This window comes from Drosophila albomicans, chromosome 3, assembly GCF_009650485.2.
Source record: "Drosophila albomicans strain 15112-1751.03 chromosome 3, ASM965048v2, whole genome shotgun sequence".
NCBI classification, from domain to species: Eukaryota; Metazoa; Arthropoda; class Insecta; order Diptera; family Drosophilidae; genus Drosophila; species Drosophila albomicans.
Window position 1 is genome coordinate 46,183,004 of NC_047629.2, and position 15,781 is coordinate 46,198,784.

At 40.3% G+C, this 15,781-nt stretch overlaps 1 protein-coding gene across 2 annotated transcripts; it reads left to right on the forward strand.

The window, feature by feature from the left end:
* The first annotated feature begins 5,738 nt into the window (after window positions 1-5,738).
* Window positions 5,739-8,517, forward strand: LOC117570344 (uncharacterized). Of its 2 annotated transcripts, XM_034251898.2 has the most exons (3): window positions 5,739-6,681; window positions 7,042-7,736; window positions 7,803-8,517. In XM_034251898.2, the coding sequence occupies exons 1-3, from the start codon at window positions 5,893-5,895 to the stop codon at window positions 7,936-7,938; spliced, it is 1,620 nt and encodes a 539-aa protein (XP_034107789.1). In that variant the 5' UTR covers window positions 5,739-5,892; the 3' UTR covers window positions 7,939-8,517. The 2 variants fall into 2 exon arrangements, with proteins under 2 accessions (XP_034107789.1, XP_034107790.1); XM_034251899.2 differs by having other exon boundaries at window positions 7,042-7,944.
* The last annotated feature ends 7,264 nt before the right edge of the window (window positions 8,518-15,781 follow it).

Here is a 15,781-nt window from a genome sequence, read left to right on the forward strand (position 1 = left end):
ACAATTTTATTTTGAGCCCAGTTGTGCAATTGTTTTGTTTCGTTTTTGTTTTTGTGATCTCATAACAATTTCATGGCACATGCATTTTGATTTCATTTTTTCGGGATGCAAAATGTTTGTGCTAGCAGCAACAAAGCGTTTATCTAAATGCTAATTGCTGTCATCATCAGCCTCTCAAATTCCTCTCACAACATTCTGAAAACATACAAATTAAAGACATCAGCATTCGAGTCGAACACTTTAAGCCGAGCCACTCGACCAAAGCTTTAAATGACCCCATAAAAGTGAAAAATTCAACTCGCACTCGAGACTGAGAATCTGTGGAATGTACACACACTCATTCACACATACATATACACTCACACACATGCACACTAAAACTACTTCACAGTTGAGCTTAGGCAACGGATGTGCCATTTTGGAATGCCGCAAGAAAATGGCCGAAAAGAGATGGAGTGAGAAATGGAGAGTTGGATTGCAAAAAAAGGTTCACACTGACCAAGAACACTTTCCCATTTGCACTTCTACTTCAATTTCACCATTTGAATGCGCCGCTGATCCAAGGATAAGGCTTTCGGAACGCTTTCGGGAATGTCCACTGTTAATTTTATCAGTTTTAGAGCTTCGTTTCGCTTAGGCTTCACTGGGCAATTTCATTTAAAGCAAAGTTACGTCATAAAATTCGCATATTGCTAGAGCATCTTTTTTATGATTTGTCTCTGTTTTACTCAGTCCCTCTATCTGTCTCTCTCTCTCTCTCTTTCTTCGCTGTGTTTCCTCTACAATTGCCAAGCAATTGAATCCATTCGTAACGTTTATGCTTGGCTGTTTCATAATCAAATACATAACTTTATTAATGGCGAGGCAAACACAAAAAAGTTTTGGCCAACAAAAATTTGCTTAGATTGGCGAAACAATAAATTTGCCATTGTCTAAGTCCTTTTTGGCCTAGCCTATAAAGGATGCTTCGCTGCTATTTGTTGAGTGCGCGAATGTTGACGCATAAATAAAAATATAATTGAGTTGAGTCGCGTCCACATGGCCACAAAATGGAGCAAAGAGGAAGAGAGCGAAGAGGACAATATTGATTTTGGGTCAAGAGGCCTTCTGCTCTGCTGCTCAACGAAATTAGCTGCTATTAATTGGCAAAGTGCAGACATTTTTTGGTCCTTTCGCCTGCCAAATGGTCGTGGCAGTGGGCGGAGGATTCAATTGATTAAACAGCTCGTCGCATTTACTGAATGCATTTCGCCAATTTCATCGTTTTCGATTCCAAGTTCTCTCTCTCTCTCTCTCTCTCTCTCTCTCTCTCTCTCTCTCGCAGTTAAATTGCATTGGTAAAACTTTGTGACAACCAACAAATTGCCAGCGCAACTGGCATCAGCATTTTCCACAATTCAATGTTCGTTCTCATTGTTTGGTGCTCTGTCTCATTTTTCTCTCGCTGATGCGCAACATAATTTAATTAAATTGTATAATAAAATATACTCAAAACAGTGGTAAATACAAGTGCATTTTATTTTACACTCGTTGGGCCGTTTTCATTTTAATTGAATTTATTATTTTGATTTGCGTAATTGCAAACTAAACATTTTACATTTTGCTAACATACGAGGGTTGCTATTTATATTTCTGGCCTAATAATGAAAATGCGAATATTTATAAAAAAAATGGATTTATTGTTTGTCACAGTATTCTCCAGCAAGATTTATATACTTTTGAATGCCCTCAAATCAATTGTCGAAGCACTTTTTCCACTCTGATTGAGGCACCTCCAAAACATGGTTTTTGAACACTTTAACAGCATCTTCTGACATCGAAAATCAATGACCACGCCTTTTTTCGATGATGTGCGGGTATAAAAAGAAGTCAAGTCAGGGCTGTACGGCGGATGACCCATGAATTCCACGTTTTGACCGCAAAAAAAGGCGCGGGTTTGAGCTGGTGTGTGGGAGTTCGCGTTGTCATGGTGCGGAATGATCCATCTTTTCTTGTTCGTTTTTCGAATTTCTACAAGGAGTTCAGGCTTACAAATTATGGTGTACCACTCAGAATTGACCGTCCTACATTGCTCAAGCGAAACAGTCGCCACATGACCAGTTTTACCGAAGAAACAGGCGACCATTTGCTGAATAGTGCTTCCTCCACGAACAAGGTTCGTTGGATTTGGCTCGTCTTCAAAGACCCACACGGTCGATTGCTGTTTTGTTTTGGGCTCATAACCATAGATCCATGATTCGTCACCTGTGACCATCTTATAAATGTCTTTTGAAGCACAGGGAATGTATTTTTTCAAAATTTCTTTGAACCAATCCACACAAGCCTTTTTTGAGCAATCGTTAAATTGTGCGGGATCCAATGAGAACAATCCTTTTTTACGACCAGGTGTTTATGCAATATCGAATGTATTCTGGTGGAAGAAATGTCAAAGGATGCCTCTATCTCACGATATGTCACATGTCGATCTAGCATTATCAGTTCACGCACGGCATCAATGTTTTCTGGCCCAACGTCCGTTTTTGGACGACCTTCACAACCTTCGTCTTCTAGCGAGCATCGGCCACGATAGAATCCATTAAACCAGTATTTCACAGGGCTATAGGATGGCACTTCATCGCCTTATAAAGATTTAAGTTCATCGGTGCACTCGTGTCGTAATAATCCAAGTCGAAAGTTGTGAAAAATTTTTGCTCAAAAGTGTTCACGAGTTAATTCGATTTTTTCTGCCGAGGTAAGTTTTTGATTAATCGTTTATCGATATCAAACGTGCTCGTACATGAACAAGTTGTATGGAGCTTTTATTGATAAAAGTCCAAACTTTTTTTGGGAAATAGCCAATTGGTCCTAATATGGCTAGAAGTGACCTAGGCCAGAAACTTAAATAGCAACCCTCGTATTGCAGCCTGAGGGCAGATTAACGGTTTTGTTGTGGTCGATAACCACAAATTTATTTGGCAAATTCATAAATAAACGTGTTCAGTTCATGAATTACAAAATTACAACTGCTTTAACTGAGTATTTAATACATGATTTGTGAATGTTTTAATCTGCATAGAGTGATAATATTTACTATATGTCTTAATCTTCGGTATGTTGCTTTTTCATTAAGATGTTCTACATTTTCTTAGTATCTGTTCTGTTCCTTGATTTATCTCCTTAGTTGCTATCAATACTCTTAATTCGTTGAATGGCTTTCAATTATAGAAAAATGAAATGACATGCTCCTCTCGTTTCAAGTAGAGTTATGCCTTCTGTTGAAAGCATTTAAGAGATACCCACGACTCATTTTCAAGAAAAATAAAATGGTGCTTTAAAATATACCAAATTAACAAATTAAAATATACCAATGAAACCATACTAAAATATAGCAAAAGTTATATGTTCATATGATATTTATTACGTTCAAAAAGTATTCTGCGATACAAAATATACCAAATTGAAGTACTTAAAAATTTCAAAAATATACCATAATCGATATTTAGTGTGCTTATGTGCTAAAAAATTTACAAAATATACAAAATGGTTACACTGAAAAGAAAATATATACTAAAATATATACATTACTATGTACAATAGTATATATATATACCAGAAAACATAAGCTAAAGCAACTATAGATAAACACTCGTTACACTCACTGTGTATTTTATACTTATATCAGCGGCTAACTATATTGCACGTTTCTCGATCTTGGTACTAAAAAGTTCTTTGCTTTAATATCTCTTACTATCACCTCTAACCAGGTGAGTTTCTGGTACCACGGGAACCAGGTGCCCGCGGACTTTGTCCGTCCTGGTATTTGGTTGCGGCCCTTCGGGGAGTATCGTGGTGGCTGTGGTAGTCCGAAGCGGACAATGAGGATTATACTCAGCGTGGAGTTGCGTACAATCAACCGGTTGCCGATAACCAAAAATCGGAAGAGGTTTTAGATGGACCTCCCCACACAGGAGGAAGTGCCTAGTCCAAACAACTGGCTCTTCAAATGTGTACCTGCGGTGAATTCCAAGGGGGCGCTGATCAACGCATAATTTGTATCCCTAAGCTCGGGCTTCGTGGGATTAAGCCAACATGGCAGGTGCTCACGGTAAACTCGAGTGTATATACTATATATCCGTAGCATGCATATGTATATCTGCTTTATATTTTAAGATTTAGTTACTCGTTTCTTTTGGGCTTTCTTTTAAACTCGATAGTTTTACTCTTACTACAATTTTCTCCCTAAGCTTCTAGTTGATATATTGAACAATCTTTCAATCTTTCCACTTAATATTCTTACTTCCAGATAACTAGTATCACATCTAATCGTTTACTTTAATAAGTAATTATCTCGGAGATTAATTTGCTCCAACTAGCACTCGGTACTTTGTCTTCGTTGCAATGTTTGCAACACGTAAATGAATGTGCTTCCGATTTAGCTTAATGCACTGGCAACTATTTAACGTGCTTAATATTGGCATTGGCTGTGGTTGCAGGGACTCGAAAACCCTGCACATCAATCAATTTGCCACACAAAAATGCCAGTGCATACAAATCGCAATTAATTTACCTACTCGCTCCCGCCTCGACAATCCTGTTCGTCCTTCTATCTGTCCCTTTAGTGCGAGGGTGTGTCTCGCTGAGTTTGAGCTACGGGCTGGCTTGCTGCCTTGTTTCTGGCTCTGGCCAAGGCCTTTTACATGCGATTCGTCGACATGCGATGCTCTGTTTGCATAGCTCGGGCTGCCTCGATGGCTGCCTGCCTGGCTGGCTATGCATCCTGCAGTTACAACTGCAGCAGCAGCAGCAGGATACACGTGATGACTGTGACTGCGATTGTAGAAGTGAATGTGGATGGATGGATGTAGGTGCCTGCTGTCGGTGGTTGTGTTTGCTTGCATGTCAAATTCTCATTTCATTGAAATTGACAAATATTGACTAAGAACTTGGGTGCAATCAACGCTGCTCGCAGCTCTCGGCACTCTCAGCTCTCAGCTCGTGAAGCATTGACTGCACATGTTTGCCAGACGACAACGAAAGCGAAAGCGAAACTGATGCCGATGTCGATGTCGACACATGTGCAGTGAAAGTAAGAGATGTGCTGGCTTTAAGCAGCACTTTAAGACAAACCCCAAAGGAGCTTAATGCTATCTGAAATCGCAGTCTCAAGGCTCAGTCTCAAGGCTCAGCCTGTGGCTGTCAGGACTACAGACAGAGAGAGACAGACAAACGTGTATTTATGAAAACAAATGCCGCAAATTGCTACGCAACTTTCGAGCCAATAAACTAAACTGTAAACGGGCCACGCAACCTCGCAAGGATAAGACGCTCGCCCAGGACTCCAAATGCGTCTGGCTTTTGTGTGCAGCACACACAGAGAAAGGAAAACACCTGGGGAGCGAGTCAAAAAACAATTTTCGCTCATTATCATTTCAACATGTTGTATGCCCAAGTGTTTCAAAGAGCGAGTCAGAGCGATAAGCTGAGAGCCAGAGCAGCAGCTACAACAGATTGTAACAACGCTGATGAAGAAGTTTAACAACATTTGCTACCTTTATAGTTGCTGTTGCTGTTGCTGATGATGTTTTGGCCTTGTTGTAGTTGCTCATAAATGCGCCATGAATAAATTAACTCGCTGAAAAGCAAAAGCCAAGCAAGCACAACGTTTTGGATTTCAAGCGAATGATAATAATAATTGAGGCAGCAACAGCACGAAACAACAGTTTGACAGAGAGACAGCGTGCACTGTGAGAAATTAGCCTTGACTTTCAATTCACACAACACAACCCAAAACAAAGTCCCAGCTAAGCTTTTGACTTATTTGGTTGTCATCGCCTGGCAACCGTTTTAAACAGACTGTTTGTTGCCAGACAACAGCAATAACAACAACTTGTAGTGCAAATTTTCATTTCAGTCATGGCCAGCAGCGGGAGTCGTGTAGGACGCACCGCCTCCACGATGAGCGGGGGTCAAAAGTCCCGACAAACCTTTCCGACCCGACAGCCTTGCTTCACGTTGAAGCGTCCGCTGATCTTTCAGGTGCGCAAATCACTGGTGGAATATGTGGACGACGAGCTGCTAGAGATGAAGACCTCGGTGTTTTATCAACGCATTTTCATACTCGCCAAGAATGTGGAACGGGAACGCGAGAGCAACCAAACTACACAGGCCACACTTGCGGCACATGCGGCCACAGCTGCCACAATGGCTGCATCGCGTCCTCAGCTGGATGGCGATACGGCCACCTTGAAGACAGCCGAAGTGATGGGCGGAGGCGATGATGAGCACTATTCACAGGCATCCACAGTGGAAGAGTTGCCGACGCAGCCCAAGCTGGAACCTGATGATCCGCAGGATCCTGAAAAGGAGACGTTGACACGCACTTTTAACTTTGATTTCGACGATGATGCTCAAGGCGAGGATGAAGCCGAAGAGCTGGAGGCGGAGGCAGAGCTCGAGGCAGGACCCAAGGACAGATACACACTGTTCACCGAGAAGCTGCAGGAGTTGCAGAAAAAGTGTCGCTACTTGTCTTATACTCCTGATCCCATGTGTGGACTGCTTGTCTATATGAATGATTATACAATGCTAATGCTGGAGAGTGGCGAAGACATGATGGGCATCTTTTGCGGCGAGCTCTTGAAGTGCATCGGCGACTATTGGCAATCGAATCGTGTGGTGCTCATCGAGGATCACATTCAGGATGTAAGACGGCATTTAAAACTCTTTTACAGTGGCACTTTTTGCAAAACTATACGCAACAAGCTAACCGATTGAAATAGATCGCCTTCAATTGTTTAGGTTTTAGCTTGAGCCATTCACTTGTACATCAATTGCCATTGAGAATGCCATTTTAGTATTTCTACACTTTATGACAAGTACTTTAGCACTTCCTTAGAAAATGAAAGTAGTTCAATGATGAAGTGTGACCATATTCTGTAAGAACAGAAAGCTTATCGAATATTGTGAATGGAAAACGCTCAAAAAGTGCTGCTTAAAAAGTGCTCCTATGAGAAGTTTTCCAATCTTCTAACTACCTACTAACTATTCTTCCCTTCTCTGTAGCTTTACACTAGGGAGCTTGTCTTTCGCCGCATTCCAGCCGCCTTTCTCAACGAAAAGTTTCCGCCCTCGACGCCCACCGATGAGTATTTGATGGGCAAACAGCATCTGATCATCAAGGAGAAAATGCACACCATCTGCAGCCTTGTGCACGACAGCCTCGAGCCGCGTGGCTTGACGGCCACAGATCTCTCACATGCCGAATCCACAATGGGCATGGATCCACCCTCCGATAACGAGGGCGGCTTCGAAGGCAGCGAGGAAGATCATCCGCCGCGTGTTTCCTACCAGGCTAAGACCAGTTTAGCATTAGCCTCCACTCAACTGGCTCCGGATGTGTTTCGCAAACTGCTGCCGGAGATTCAACGCATTGAACTTGTGCTCGCTTCCACGCGCTTCTATTACACGCTTCAGGAGTTTACTGATCTGTATGGCAAGGTGCCGTTTGGCCGCGACGACGATAGCTTCTATTGGCCGATACAGAACAACTATGCGCCGCCCAACATCTTTGTGCGTACGCCGTTCGACATTAATCTGACATTCGCCGACTATTCGGCGCAGATGAATCGTCGCATGCAGGAGGAGCAGGAGAAGCACAAGGCCGAGATGGAGGCAGCTGCTGTAGCTGAGGCCATGGATCAGTCGCAGGATGGTGGGCAACCACGACACACTAATCAGCCCAAGGAGGCGGAAGCGGAGTGAGTTGTTAGTGCTCATCAATGTCATGCTCTCACTCAACTCACTTCACATTTTATTTCGCTCAGTGTACTTCAATCTCATTGCATATTATCAGCCATCCAAGCGTCGTTGCTCTTTCTCGCTGTTGTCTCGTTGTTGTATCTCGCTTATCTGCCCCAAAACTCGAATTCGGTTACAATGTTTTCGGCATTGCGCACATGACTGCATTCGCCGTGTGTGTAGGAGGCATTGGTTCAGTGGTTGCCCCACTTCCTTCCCCCCACTACATCCCTTTCTCCACCTTCTTCCTTCCACTTTTGTGTGTGGATATGAGTGTCGCCTCGCTTACCTCGCTTACTTGTTTTGCGCTTGCCACTTGAATGGCTCGACTTTGTTAACATAAACATAAATTTGTGCACATCCTTAAACCAAAACACACACACACTTATTCTCATACACATACACATAATGATAAACAAATACATAGAGCGCGCCAGCTGTCAGTTGTAATACCGTTAGCTTGCAGCTGTCAAAAGCCGTTGCTGTCATTTTAAGTCAGTTGACAGTCCAAAAGGCAAATACACACACACACACACACACACGCACACACAATCACACACTCACTCAGAGTGACTTGTAAGCTGCAAGAGCAGAAATCATCAAAAGCGAGGAAACAAAAACTAAGCTCGGTTTATTTTGGGGCTGCAAAAAATACAAAACTCTTTATGAATAATTTTTTTCTGCTGAATTTGTAAATGAAATTTAGCGCAACTTTTGTGGCGGCAAATAAAATGTAAAAACGTAAAAATGCCAAAAAGCGTGTTTAGAAATTGAGCTGAAAAGTTAATTAAACTTTTAGGTGAGCAAAACACAACAGCAGAAGCAGAGCAGAGTGGAGCAGGACGCACGCACACGAGGACAGCTGCAGGCAGGCAACAGCAGGCTGCTGCTGCAGGACATGACTCTGACAAGGACACAATTCAATCAAGCGACACATCAGCAGCAAGAGCAACAACAGCAACAGCAACGAGTGTCAGCGCATAAACAAGGACATTGCACTCCAGGGGGCGCAGCTCGACAGCAAGCAAAGCAAAGGGAGAACGAGAGACGAGCAGCAAAGCCAAACATTTGCCACTGCAGTTTTCATAAACTGCCAAGCAACGACAACAACAATAACAATAGCAGTAACAACCACAGCAGCAACACTGGCGACAACAGCAACAAAATGACGATAAGCCGCTGCAATGAGGAGCAGCAGCAGCTACAGCAGCACCGTGTGGCATACAACTTGAGGCGCAAACTCATAAATTACAAGTGGGCCAAGTTAGCAAAAAAAGAAACAAAAAAAAAAAAAAAAAAAAAAAAAAACAACGCAGCTAAAATGACTTTTGGCTGCTCGAGTCTCTATGCGGCCAAAAGTAAAAACAGTTTGCTGCAGTCACTTTTAGGGGCGCTAGGGCGTGGTCGGGGCCATGGCCAGCGGCTGTCGACTGTCTGGCCAAAAGAGACACGGGGACAGAGCTGGAAAGTCAGGGCAGCATCACTCGAGCCAAACTCAATTTGTTTGTAATGTTTTAGACAACAAAGCAACGACTACAACAATCACTACAACAACTAAATAATGCACAAAATACACACAAACACACGTACAATAACAATTTAGCGCAAATTTCGCAACGCGCTAAACGAATCAAGAATTTTTGTACAACGTGCAACTGCAACAGCAGCATCCACAGCAGCAAATATAAATGCAGCTGCCACACATACATAAAGAGATTATGGCAAGAGCCAACAAAACATGTGATAAATTCGAAATTTGTGCTTGGCGCAAGAAAAAACGGATGGACAAAGGAGACAAGCAAAAGAATCGAGCGAAATGAGATTTCAAATCAGTTGAGAATGCTGCTGGAATGTGCTTGAAATACTTATGTGTGTGTGTGTGGCGCCATCTGGGGACGGAACTTGGAACTTGACATTGTTGCAACTAACTGCCCACAGAAGGTCAATTGCTTCCAAGTCATCGAGTGGACAGCAAAAGTACTTCATATATTTAATAATTCGATTTAGCAACGCTCCACAACGGAAACACAATGTTGAAAACTTGAATTCGACGCGAACTTTGCTTTTTTGGAATGTTAAAGTTGGTATCTAAAAAATACTGAAATGCGAACAACTGAATCTTCAATTTTAACTGAATAATTTGGGAGAAGGAAATCCAGTGTTATCAGCTTTAATTGAATAATAATAACCTTGTTTATGTTATATATAAAAGTTAGTATATACAAAATACTGAAATACGAACACTTGAATTTTCAATTTTAATTTAATAAAATACAAGTTTTAATTGGATAATAACCTTTATTATAGAAAACGTTAAAGTTAGTATCTAAAAAATATTGAAATACGAACACTTAAATATTCAATTTAAACTAAAAACTTCGATTTAACTCTGCTCCAAAAGGAAAAACTTTAAATGGACGCTAACTTTGTTTATGAGGAATAACATTCCTCATAACATTAGTATATAAAAAATACTAATACTAATACTAAATACTAAAATTTGAATGTTGAGTTTTTTTTAAATATACCTCGTGAAAAATACGTACAAAAGAATAAAATCTTTATTGAGATTGTAAATAAACAGGTTACTTCCCTAAAAATAAAATAATTTTGCCATTTTCTTTAAATAAAATTTTCTTTTTTTCAGGCACATGTGTTGCAAACTGAATTAAAGACACTTTAAGCTATTTGAAACAGTTAAAGCTTTAGGAATATTATTTTAGCTGCAAAGAGCTTTCAAGCAGACAGTTAACTCTCAATATAAATGAAGTATATTTTTAGAAATTCTTTGGCATATTGAATTCATAGAAAAATAAATGTTAAAAACACTTACCCCATGACTGCTTAATATACACACATCCATATCGTGTGTTTAACGTTGTCAAATACGCCTCCTGAAATGCGTTACACATCACATTAAGTATACGCCCTGTGAGCAAGAAACAAGTTTGGAAATCAGTAAATAATTCCCACACACAAACACAAAGTTTTTAGGCTAATCAATTCGGAGAACTGTCATATAAATTAACTTGAATATGAATATAATAAATATTAAAAATACCAATTCAGTTCCTATTTCCCAGACGAGTCTTTTAACACACAACAACAACAAATACCAACAAACAACAAACAACAACAGTGAATCCAATTAGGCAAATGGCCAACAAATCATTCAGAAATTCATGGTAGAATTGGGAAAATGAATGCGAGAAAATGGAAAATGAAGACTCATAACTTTGAACTTGAAATCACCTCGGGGGGTGCGCGCTTTAAACTTTATGTTATTCAAAGTCAATGACTCATCTGCTTTATCGGGAGTGTATTCATATTCATCTCATTCGCATTCAATACTCGTTTGGCCTTTAAATCACATTAAATGCAGCTTAGCTTCCACTTCGAAAAAAAACAACAAAAAACAATTGGTGGAAAAACTTTGGCTATTAAATTTGTCTAACCTCAGCTATAAATATGAAAAATTAAATTTAATAACGCAAAAACATACACACACATATGTGTGGGGAAAACCACAAAGCAGCAACAGTAAAAACAATGATAAAAGGAAAAAAAAGTCGAGTGAAATTAAGCGCAAAAAAGCAGTGCAAATGGCTGGAAAACAGAAACTGAAAGCGAGCAGCGACAGCCACAACAACACCATAGGGAAACAGCTCACACGCACATACACATATACATACTCACACTCACACACACACACACACACAGTCTGACAGACTGACAGTTTGCTCGGTCCGTTTGTTCTGCCGGAACTTGTTCGTCTTTCAAATGCAGCACAAATCTCTTGGACTCGCATTTAATTTCAAGCGTTAAGCGAGTGAGACATGCGTGAGTGTGAGAGTGTGTATGTGTATATGTGTGTGTTATGCATGTATCCTTTCGCCTGTTATGCCTGTTTATCTTGATGTTGTCTGGCATTGCTTTTGCGCTCGCCTCTCTTTTTTACACTTTAGCTCGTATTTATTATCACGTTGGCTTTTGGCTGTTCCTTCTTTCGCTTCGTTTCCTGCTCTAATGAAAGCCTACAACACGCCTGTCTGGTTGTCCTTCCAGCTGTCTGCTATATGTATGTGTGTCCTTTTTTTTTGTGCTCATTTCATCTTGCGCTTGTTTATTATGTGATTATGCTTGAATTTAGCGCCGGCAGCGCGGCTACTGTTTTGTTTTGTGTTTTGTTTTTTGTTGAAGGGATTCAAATTCGGCGAGCATTATTTTGTCTCTATTTTGTGGATATTTTTGTTTGTTGGCCAGCGGCTGGATTTCGGTCTGTGTTTAGGCCTCTGTTTATGTTTTTAAAGCGCTTTGTTATTGTCTCTGGTTGTTCGTTGTGCCTGTGACTTGTAAATTACGCATGGATCAGGGCAAGGGTCAGAGTTCGTCGCTCGTCTCCTGACTCTCTGACTCGTTTACAGACGTTGCCGTCATTTCAAATTACATTGTTACGAATGTTGTTGCCGCTGTCTTTCCAGGAAACTGTCTGATGTTGCCGCCCTGTGACATTTTCTCTCTTTTTTTTCCCCTCGTTGTTTTTGGCAAACACAGTCCCACGGTTTATGCGCAACTTTGAAATGCAGTTGAAAACATGATAAATTGTTTGGGAGGTGGAACGAACGAAAGCAAACGCTTTTAAAGCATCCGGTGACGCTTTGGCTTTAACTTTTTGCTCTGGCATTTGAGTCATTTTAAAGCGGGGAATTCACTTTGATTTGTGCTCGCATAACTTTTGAAGAGTTAAATGGCAAGCTATGGAAGCGATGGAAGAAGCCTAAACTCGACGCTGTTCAATTATGTGGAATGAAGCTTAGGCTTTTATCTTCAATTGCTTTCGGCGAAATTGATGGCAGTAGCATAAATAATCTTTGCTGTCAAATACACTTGAAGTGCTTCAACTAATGTTGGATTTAATTATATATTTTCCAAAGAGCTTGACAAATAAATAAACAAACCGACAACTCTCGCAACAACAACAAACACACCACTTATACTCGTTTTCTTTCGCTCTCTCTCTCTCTCTCTCTCTCTCTCTCTCTCAGCATTTGGTAAAGTAAACAACTCAAGCAGCAGTCGACGTTAAAAAGCATTTTCAAGTCAAGCACAGCAGGGTGGTAAGCCCAAGATGAGGGAATGAGACGAAGAGAAACTTGCTCATTTCTCATTGTTTGGCGACAAGTTTGACGCAGTTTTTGCCTGCGCTTACAAAACAGTGCGAGTAATTAACTGGCATGTCACATAAGCCGCATTAACACAATGTCGCAAATGTCCTTGCTGCTGATGCTGCTGCAGCGACATTACGTATACGCACCCGTGTACATTGTCGCAGTGGTATTGTGCCACATGTGGCGCATTTACATACATTTGTACACATGCAATGTTGGCTTATTAATTCTATTCGAGCTCGCACGTGACTCTGCCGTTAAATTGCGTGCACCAACTTGGCCAAAAAGTTTGCCACAAATCGTGCACAAATCCTTTCGCAACTCGCTACAATGTGAAATTCTCAGTGTGCCACAATAATTATAATAAAATGCACTCGCCTTTGGTCAGCTGCTGCTGCTGCTTCTGCTGCTGTTAATTAAATCAGTCTGTGAGCATCGATGAATTGAGTTAATTTACGAGCACAAATCCAATGCACGGCATTTTCAATATTCTACCGCATACCTCGAACTCACTCTCACTCCGTTATCAATTTTTTTATCGCACGCAAATTGACCAGGAAATACGATGGAAAAAATTGCTGCCTTTTGATTTAATTCTGTGGTTACTGTCGCAGCGACAAACGATACGGAAAAAGCCGAGTGAAAGAAATATTAAATTAAAATTAATGCAAATATCCGGCCATATTGTCGTCGCACGGGGCGTATGCGTGATTGCCTCCAAAAGTGTGTAAAGTAAAGAGAGAACTTTAATTGCGACACACATTTGCACGAGCAATGCAATATTTATATCACTTTTAATATTGATAGATTTGTTTTTCACTTTAATGCAAATAATTGCTGCGTTTTACGTCACGAAATTAATATTGATTGTGCATTTAATAGTTGTTTTTAATAGAAATATAATTCACTGCATTGCATTTGCATTTTAATTACTTTGTTGAGTGCAGCACTCTCTTTAATTTTTTTGTATCGTTTTACTTAATTCAAATTTAAGAATCAATTTCAATGCAATGTTATACTGTGCGTATGCGCAACAATTTGCTTGTTTTGCTCAGTGAACAATTTAAAAGGAATTATTCATTGACTTGCTTGCGTTGTATATGCGGAATACGATTTAATCACACGGTGCGTATGATTGATGCAAATAAATGCTGTTTGCCGTCTGCTTTTTTCCATGTTAGCCGAATTATTGTTTATTATTCCGTTTTAAAATTGATATTTATTTTTTCAGTTGGTATGCGAAAAATCAAGAAAATCGTGCGATGCCTGGCAAATTGATTTAATGCGCAAACACAGAGCAGGTGAAAATGTAAATGGCAAATAGATTGCGAATGCCGTTTCCACTTTCCATTTGCCATTTGCCATTTCCCATTGCTGACACATTTCCCTTTTTACTATATACCTGCTAACCATAGGGTAGAAGAGTATTGTGACTTTGTGCCTCCAGCAATCTGCGACACTATAAAGTATGTATATATACGATATAGCCTAGTCCCGAATCTCTGAGATTATAAAAGACAGAGCTTGGAGTTTATAGCAAAAAAGGGCAGTTGCAGTCGTGTCTCTGTTACTTCAATTGATAATCTAGTATATTTTGAAGTTTATGGTATATTTTGAATCTAAAAGTATATACCAAAAATTATCTTCAGTATATTTTTAATTTTTTTTTCGGTAAGATAAAGATAATATAAAGATAATACCAAATATAACATTCAGTATAAATTTAGTATTTGTTAGTATATTTTTTTAGTATTTTCTCAATATGTAATGTAAGAGTATATCGATTTACCATATATAACCTTCCTATAATTTAGAATTTTTTGAGTATATTAATTTGGTATATTTGAAAGATTAATACCGCATTGTTTTGCTTTTATTGAAAATGGGTAACTCACAGTCGAGCACACTCGATTATACCTTTCTAGCTTGTCTTTTTTTTGTGGTTTGTGACTCTGACAAGAAACACAAGTTAAACTGGCAACTCACGCACACAATTATCACCTCAAAATATTGATTATTAAGCGCATTTCAAATGCCATTTAAGTGCCATTTTCCCACCGCTCTCACCTAATGATCCCCTATCTCCACACACACACACAGACATACACTTCTGCTACTCAGCAAAAACAAATGCCTGGTTGTAGTTTTTCTGTGTGCGCTGTTTAGCAAATTTCAGCGCAGCTGCTTTGCATAAAAAATGACAATCCGAACTTTCAGTCTCTTTCGCTCTTTCTCACTCTCTCTCTTGTTTTTTTCCGTGTGTGTGTGTGCAGTTGTTGGTATTTAACATGCAGGACGCCATTTGTGGCTGCTAATGAAGTAATTTCGAGGCATATCACGCATAATCCAAAGCACGTGAGCTACTTACAATGTAATTCGTTGTCTATTTGTTTGATATTGAAAAACGTACAGTTCGCCCTCTAGTCTGTTGTCTGTCGATGACGATGACGATGACGATGATGACGATGATGCTGCTGCTGCTACCAGAAGGGGGCGTGGTAAAGCGCTTAAGCTCGTCCCCAGGATTGTCGCATACTTTCAGTGCTCTATCTCACTCTGTCTCTCTCTCGTTTCAAGTGCAATTCATTGTCGTTATTACGTGCCATGGCATTGAAAATGTCTGCTAAAATCCCACACAAAACACAGCGAGAGGAATGGAAGAAGATATCGGAAATCCATCGATGCTATCGTTGCCATTGATGAGCCACAAAATGGCCTGGCCATGGGCATGTTATTAATTGCTTACAGCATATTTCAATATGCCTTTTGGGCCAACAGCTTGGACTTGGGCCGCAACCACAGCAAACAACAGCAACAACAACAGACAACAACCAGCA

Excerpts from the sequence above, each read along its gene's own strand:
- LOC117570344 (XM_034251898.2), top strand. The coding sequence starts at position 5,893 with ATGGCCAGCAGCGGGAGTCGTGTAGGACGCACCGCCTCCACGATGAGC. Across the intron at positions 6,682-7,041 it reads TCGAGGATCACATTCAGGAT|CTTTACACTAGGGAGCTTGT; the intron begins GTAAGACGGCAT and ends CCTTCTCTGTAG. Across the intron at positions 7,737-7,802 it reads CCCAAGGAGGCGGAAGCGGA|TGTACTTCAATCTCATTGCA; the intron begins GTGAGTTGTTAG and ends TATTTCGCTCAG.